General features: G+C 38.9%; 1 protein-coding gene across 1 annotated transcript in view; it reads right to left on the minus strand.

The window, feature by feature from the left end:
- Positions 1-7,243, minus strand: part of LOC109826667 — a 21,658-nt gene extending 14,415 nt beyond the window's left edge. Inside the window, exon 1 of the mRNA XM_020393687.1 lies at positions 6,537-7,243. Within this exon, the coding sequence (XP_020249276.1) occupies positions 6,537-7,243 (707 nt within the window). The remainder of the gene's footprint in view (positions 1-6,536) is intronic.

The following is an 8,469-nucleotide window of genomic DNA, read 5'->3' on the forward strand; positions in this document are numbered from 1 at the left end:
TCAAAATGAACAACCCCCTCTCCTATTTATAGCCAAGCGTCACTGTGCCCGTGTGCACGTGTGGCCAACACTCAGATGGCCGGCCACCTCAAGGTGGCTCGGCTCATGCCGAGCCACCAAGAGGTGGCTCGGCCGGCCACCTTGGTGGCTCGGCCACCGAGCCACCTCTTGGTGGCTCGGTGGTGGCCGAGCCACCTTGGTGGCCGCCGAGCCACCAAGGAGGTGGCTCGGCCTCCGAGCCACCAATTGGTGGCTCGGAGGTGGCCGAGCCACCTAGAGGTGGCTCGGCCTCCGAGCCACCATTTGGTGGCTCGGAGGTGGCCGAGCCACCCCAAGGTGGCTCGGCCACCGAGCCACTTAGGTGGCTCGGCCGAGCCACCACTTGGTGGCTCGGTGAGCCGCCTCGATGACTTGGTTTCCGAGCCTCTTTTCGGGTGTTTGCCGCGTCGTCCGTCATCCGGTTTCACGGTTTATCGGTTTACCCGAGCTTTACTGTTGATCTGGACTCTGATTTGGTGTCCGGATCCTGATTTGGCAGTAAATCCGCCTTTTGAGTTCGAGTCCGAAACCGATCTTGATTCGGTCGTGATTCATCCGACTCCGCTCTTGTTTGGATGATTCGTTGACTCCCCGAACCGTTGGCTTGATTCCGCACGCGAATGGATGCATTCCGTTGCTTGCGTGCGATTCGTCGATCTCGTCGCCTCGTTGGTTTGTCGGTTTGTGTCGAGCTGTGCTAAGGGACCTATAAGCAATTTTATATGCCTACAAAGTCGTCACAGCTTCCAGCCATATAAACGAGAACCTCATGTGCTACGACAAAGCTTGAGGATTAAGAATCAGCAATTCCTGAATGTTCATCATCTGAAGTAATCCCCTTGGCTAGATTTTGGTAATTAGTCAAGCGGTTAGCTCCTGTCCGAGTTTGAGTGCACCAATATACCCCTTCGAATTCATCACAGATTTCCCAAACATTCGGGGAATGACTTCTCTCCGACTCATCATAACTTGGAGCTAAGTCCTTCCCTCTACCGATCACATTAATAGTGACTTCAGGATATTCAGCTTTGGAAATCTTCTTCTTATGATGACGTTGTCGCTTGGTAAGCCTGGCAACATTTGTCAATTAGGCAAATACTGATTGTTGAGGTGCGGATGCGCAACAATGGCATTCCGAGAGGACTGTAGAAATAAGTCACTAGCATTGACATGAATGAGCTGTTCATTAGGCAGATCTTCCTCTCAACAACAATTCTCGTAAGTCAGAGACTTAGTAGGGCTCTCTCACTGACGGAGATGGAACCCCCTGCCCCTTAGTGGGTAAGATCGGCTCTTATCGGACATGAATTTTAAACTCCTATTTACTTTGGCGGACTACATTGCGTTCTGGAGAAGAAATGCAGGGGTCACTTCTAACTTCATGAGTGCTAGGCCAAGACCTGCATTTAGTAGATGAAACAGACCCCTGAGGGTCATGTTTTGGATGAACAACGTACTACTAAGGGTCGCATTTTATTTGTATCATGTGAGGCTCATAATCGGGCTCATTGCCACGAAGTGTGTGTTTAGCGGTAGAGACGTAACACTCGGGCAGAGACTCAAAAACGTGATCTTCGCGTTGGGCAAGAGATCGACTGTTTCTCAAGTGTGCTTGGCGTATGGATCTTCTCCTTCGTTGAGCGATATTCTTTTGGCCCGTTTCAAAGCCTTGGCTAAAACATCGTCGGCGCTGGTTGGATTTTCCTCCATCATGGACCTTTTACGACATGACACATATCGTGTTGACCCGGGTATGGGGATTTTAACTCGTTGAACGAGTTTGATGGAGTCTGAGCACATTCCTTTAGAGAAAGGGATTTTTGAGCGGTCTTGGCTAAAGGAGAGGGCTTCATTCGACACTGTAGCAATAGTTAACATTTTGATCTCTTTGAAGATTTTGTATACGTTGCACCTAGCTTTGGAGCTAAGCAATCTAGAGGAGAGTGTTTCCTCGTACTTGGCTTGATCAAATTCTACGACGAGAGTTTCGACCGTTGTTTCAGTGAGATTGATGTCGGATTGTGCCATCACTTCTTCATTAGTGAAGCTAGTCCCTAGCAGAGTCACCATCTTTTGTTTGTTTGAAAATTTGTAATAAAAAATGAAAGAGCTGTGTTTGATTTTATTCTCTCTAACTGCTTAGAAAAAGAATGTTTACAACTCTCTTAATCTCAATTAAAATTTGGATTTCATGATTATAAAAGAGAAGAGAATCGATCTGAATTCTCCCCTTTGTTTAATTCTAGGTTCTTTACAGTGGCGATGGAGTTACTCCCTCGAATGCTCGTGTCGAGTTTGCTCTTCGTTGACGATCCGTACATCTCAATTCACTAGAACGATTGAAGAAACTCTTAACGAGATTTGAGAACTCAGAACGATTTCAAACTCTATCCCCAGAGTTGTTTGAACCATAAATCGGTTAATAGCCATGTATCCAAACTATTCTACTACTAAAAAGTACTTTTAAAGCCCAAGCCCTGATCTCGCCTCCAAGAAATCCGATCCTGAACTCAGTTGAGCTTGTTGATATTTATATCAAGATTAAGGGGTGTAACTACCCTCTTAATCCATTCCATAATTAGGGTTTAGTTGCCCCATTAATTAGGGATAAAAACCTACTTAAACCACTCCCCAGATCATGGGTAAAAAATAGATTCCGGAACTGTTTACATCACGTTTGAACGAGTCAAAGCCTTGATTTGCATTCTGGGAATGAACCTGCGTTCAAACATATGTATTTAGATGATGTGTCAGTGTCCGAGCTTGAGCTGTGTTAGTATTAGCTGATAAGAAACTGCATCTGCGATTAAATTAGTGCCTCGTTTGTTCTGTGTCAACGGCTATGACCGCGGTACGTGGGAGCTACATTTGCACTGCGTTTGTGCTACGTTTGAGCTGCGTTGATGGCTGAGGATGCAATGATTGTGTTTCTTTGACTCTGGAAAGTAATCACTTGCGTTTCAGCTCTGGGATGCAAGGATGAATTCTACATCTTGGATTGAAGAGATCATTGACTTGTAATCTCTTCTGTCATAGCATCTTAAAGATCATTGTTCTGTAATCTTTGCTTTAGCTTTTTAAAATGTGAGAGTTGTTAGATTGTAAAGACTATTGAATCAGAGCTTTTCATCGATTGTCGCAAAGGTCGTTGTATTGTAATTTTTCTCGATCTACGGGAAAATCCTCCAATTATAGCCTTCCTTTGTTGACATGAAAGTCATCTGTTTGTAACTTTCATTATGAAGATGCTGATATAGAAGTCGTCAGGTTGTAACTTCCATCCTTTACGTTCAATGGTTATTAGCTATCTGTCATGATTTTTAGACAGTCTACAATTACTTTAGAAAAGTTTTTGCATAAAGATTCATTAGTGGCACCAAAAATAATATCATCCACATAAATTTAAACTAAAATGAAATCATTTTTCCGTTTTCCAACAAAAAGATTATTATCAATTGTTCCTTTTGAAAAACCATTTTTAATGAGAAATTTTGAGAGGCGAGCATACCAAGCTCTAGGAGCTTGTTTTAACCCATATAAAGCTTTTTGAACCCGGTATACATGATTGGAAAAGATGAATCAATAAAGCCGGGAGTTGCTTAAAATAAACCTCTTCTTCAATAAATCTATTTAGGAAAGCACTTTTAACATCCATTTAAAATAATTTAAAATTTTTAAAACTTACAAAGGCTAAAAACATTCTAATAGATTCCAATCTTGCAACCGGTGCAAAAGTTTTATAATAGTCTATGCCCTCCTCTTAATTGTATCCTTGGGCAACTAAATGAGCTTTATTTCTAGTTACTATGCTAAACCCATCAAGCTTATTTCTAAAAACCCATTTAGTTCTAATAATAGAAGTATTATTTGGTCTAGGAACTAATTTTCAAACATCGTTTCTTTGAAAATTATTCAATTCTTCAAGCATAACTAAAACCCAAAACTCATCTTTTAAAGCATCATCAATACGTTTAGGTTCTATTTGGATAAAAACGCTACATTACCACATTCACTCATTGCTTTTGAGCGAGTCAAAACGCCTTTGGATGGACTCCCTATAATTCGGTCTTTAGGGTGATCCGGTACAAACTTCCAAGCCTTGGGGAGTTCTTCTTAAGTTTGTTTATTTATGTTCTTCCCATCAATTGGTGCGTTCGTTGAGGATTTATCATTTAGTTATAAGAGCTTCATTCCTTCCTCAATCTCATCATCATCCCTAGGCAAATTTTCTTGCAAACTAATATTAGATTCATCAAAGGAAACGTTTATAGACTCTTCAACAACGAGTGTTCGTTTGCTAAAAACTCTATAAGCCTTGCTTCTAGGTGTATATCCCAAAAATATCCCAACATCAATTTTTGAATCAAATTTATCATGGTGGTCTTTAGTATTTAAGATAAAGTATTTACAACCAAAGATATGAAAATATCCAATTTGTGGAGTTTTGCCAAAAAAAGAGTTCATAAGGAGTTTTCTTAAAAGAATGTCTAATCAAAACACGATTACAAGAGATGGCACGCACAATGATAAACTCTTTAATTTGCCAAAATATATATATATATATATATATTTTGGCAAATTAAAGAGTTTATCATTGTGCGTGCCATCTCTTGTATGGTTCTACTTTTTTGTTCAACAACCCCATTTTGTTGGGGTATTCTAGGAGCAGAAAACACATGTGTTATGCCACGACGAGCACAAAAATCATTAAAGAATTTGTTTTGAAATTCTCCACTATGATCACGTTTAATTTTAACAACTTTTAAATCTTTTTTATTTTTAATTCTTTTTACTAAATGAGAAAACTCTTCAAAACATTCAACTTTATTAGCAAGAAAAATTACTCATGTAAAACGAGAGAAATCATCAACAAAAACAAAAACATAGTGTTTGCCTCCTAGAGAGGCAACACGCATGGGTCCAAAGAGATCATGATGCAATAATTGTAAAGGTTTAGAAGTGGATACCTCGTTTATGGATTTTAAGGAAGTTTTAGTTTATTTACCCTTAGCACATTCCTCACAAGTAGAATCCTTAATATAAGATAGATTTGGTAACCTTCTTACTAAATTCTTCTTGGATAGCTTAGATATAAGCTTCATGTTTGCATGTCCCAGTCTCTTGTGCCAAATCCACGGATCCCCATCTACCAAGGCAAGGCACTTTATATATTGATCTATTAGCTCATTCATCTCAAAAATATAAACATTAGATCTTCTAAAAGCAACAAAAATAGTTTTATCATTCATACTAATAACCCATTTATCCGGTTTAAAAGAAATGTTAAGTCCTTTATCACTTAATTGACTAATGCTAAGGAGATTGTGATTTAGTCCTTTAACAAAATAAACATCCTCAATTATGTAATTGACTAATGCTAAGGAGATTGTGATTTAGTCCTTTAACAAAATAAACATCCTCAATTATGGGAGAATGTACCTTACCAATATTGGAGATTGTGATTTAGTCCTTTAACAAAATAAACATCCTCAATTATGGGAGAATGTACCTTACCAATATTACCAATATCTACAATTTTACTTTTCTCACCACCACCAAAGGAGACATTGCCTCCTTCAATCCTTGATAGGGTTGCAAATAGTTCCTTGTTATCCGTCATGTGATGTGAGCAACCACTATCAAGGTACCACAACTTCTTACGTCTTGTGTGAGATGTTCCCTATATATGAAGAAGTTGTAGAACCATTAGATACCCAAACTTTTGGTCATTGAACGTTAGTATTTTTGGTACCCTTAGGTACCCACATTAACTCATAATGATCAATGTTATTTTTTATCCTACAATGAGTAGAGATATGACCATATTTCGTGCAATATGTGCACGAAAACCTTTTCTTAGATGTAGGAGCATGAGATTGATGATACCATTTTCTATCAACATGATGATGACTAGAATAACCATGATTAGATTTAATTCTATTGATTTCAATTTCTAATCTTTCAACTTTAGATCTTAGTTGTTTGTTTTCAAAGTCTAGATCTCCTATCATTTTATCTTTTAAAGGAAGAGAAGATTGTAGTTGCTCATACTTAGAATCACAAGAAACTTGTAATTTTTTGAATGAAGAATATTCTTTTGCTAATTTTTTAAATTCAAAGTTTAATTCTTCTAAAGCCGCTTCTAGTTCACATTGCATATAGAGAGATTCACTTTTGGTTTCGGATTGTACCTCATCTTCATGAGCCATGAAGCAAATGTTCTGATCATGAAGAGTAATCTTGGTGCCCTCATCATCACTATCCGAATCACTTGGTTCGGACTCATCCTAACCGGCATACATAGCCTTCTTCTTCTTATATTTCAAATACTTCTCCTTGAGCTTGGGACAATCCTTGGCTAAGTGTCTCGGTTCGTTGCATTCAAAATATTTACTTATACAAGAAGGAAATTTGTTGTTAGATCGATTCTTAAAATTTTTATTCATTTTGATTAATTTTGATATTCTTCTAGAGAGGTGCGCCAGTTCTCTAGAGACATCATCTTCACTATCCGAGGAGGATGAGTCAATTGCTCCCTTGAGGGTGGCACCTCGGCTGCCTTTGAGGGTGCTTCTTCCTTCTCCTTAACCTTCTTCTCATGTACCTTGAGCTTGCCAATAAGTCCATTAAGAGTGGGAGTAGATAGATCATGTGCTTCTTTAATGGCTGTAGCTTTAGGTTCCCAAGCCGGCATCAAAGAGCAAAGAATTTTGTAGCACATCTCTTGATTCTCCAAGACCTTATCAAGACCATGCAATTCATTTATAATATTAGTGAATCGAGAAAACATAAAGTCAATAGAATCACTTGGAAGCATTTTAAATAATTCATAATCATGTATGAGTCCACTAATTTTAGACTGCTTCACTTGGGGTGTTCCCTCATGAGTAATGCATAACTTCTCCCAAATTTCGTGTGTGGTTGCACATGTAGAAACTCTCTTATAATCAATGGGGGTAAGACCACAAATTAGTGCATTCATGGCCTTAATGTTAAGGTTAGCTAGTTTCCTCTCATCCTCGGTCATTTCACTACTAAGCTTCTTGACATATTTTTTCTCCACAATGTCTAGGATATCAAGGTCAATGCATTGTAAACAAATTCTCATCCTAGCTTTCCAATAGGCAAAGTTGCTACCGGTGAAAAGGGGTGGCCTAGTCGTGGATTGTCCTTCTAGCATATGTATATTCCTAGAAGCCTCCATAATGATCTTTTGTCTAAGGAGTTTAAGCCTAACAACAATAGAGACCTTGCTCTGATACAAATTGAAAGGCCCTAGAGGTGGTGAATAAGGTTTATGGACAAATAATATACAATTAAAAGATATTCCAACAAACCACACACAAATATGAAATGCAATGATAATAAAAGAGGGTAGGGATAGAGATAGTTAGTCAATTGATGACACACGGTATGTTCATGAGGTTCGGTCCGCTGACCTACGTCCCCGCTCCCTACTCTCGAGGAGAAATCCACTACACACCTGGTTTGGAAGACGGAACTTATTCTACACAACGATCTTCACCTAGATCTCACAACCACATAATAGATCTCCACGAGATCAAGCTCACAATAGTAGAAAATCAAAGAGAAACTCTCACTCTTTACAGTAGCCCTATGGCAAGAGATAAGAGATTTGCAATGAAAGTTTGGTTACTGAAGTAGTTGGGGTTGTTGGGTATTTATAAGAAGAGAAGACAACAGCCAAAACCCCAAAGAACCAGTGGAAATCCTCTAAAAACCGAGAAACAGATTCTGAGAAAAACTAGCTGTTAGACTGCTTATCAGTCAACTGACGGGAATCATCAGTCCCAGCTCATCAGTTGACTTATGATCATTTTTAGTCGACTGACAATTCACCAATCGATTGGTCAGTTGACCAAAACAGAACAGAAACTTTTGATAATTACAGGTAGTTTCATCAGTCGACACATCAGTCGACTGATGTCATCAGTCGACTGGTCAACCGACTGATATCAGGTTATCAACCTGAATCGATTTTGAAATTAAGTTTCAAGGCTCTGTTAAAAATAGTAAATAAACTCCAAAAAAATGTAAAACTTTGGGAATAGTTTATAAACATTTTGATAAACTTGTTTGAAAATAAATTTTGCAAAAAGGTCCTCGTATGTGTGAAAGTCATCATTTTAGCAAAAGTACCAAAATACGAGTTTTGAAAGTGTGCAATTGTGATATCACATGAGCTTCAAATGTAATCAACAAACTACTTACCTACATTAATTACTAGAGAGAAAAATAAAATAGCAAATATCCCTCACTGATACGGGTGTATCTTCTCTTCGGGAGCTTAGCGATCCTCATGAAAGCTTGAGGATGGATGATTCTCATGGTATCTTGAGAATAGAGTAGAGGAGTCGTGGACGAGGCTATTGGAGGCGACGAAGCCACAGTTGCAAGGATTTCGTCAAA

This window comes from Asparagus officinalis, chromosome 10 (assembly GCF_001876935.1).
Source record: "Asparagus officinalis chromosome 10, Aspof.V1, whole genome shotgun sequence".
NCBI lineage: Eukaryota > Viridiplantae > Streptophyta > Magnoliopsida > Asparagales > Asparagaceae > Asparagus > Asparagus officinalis.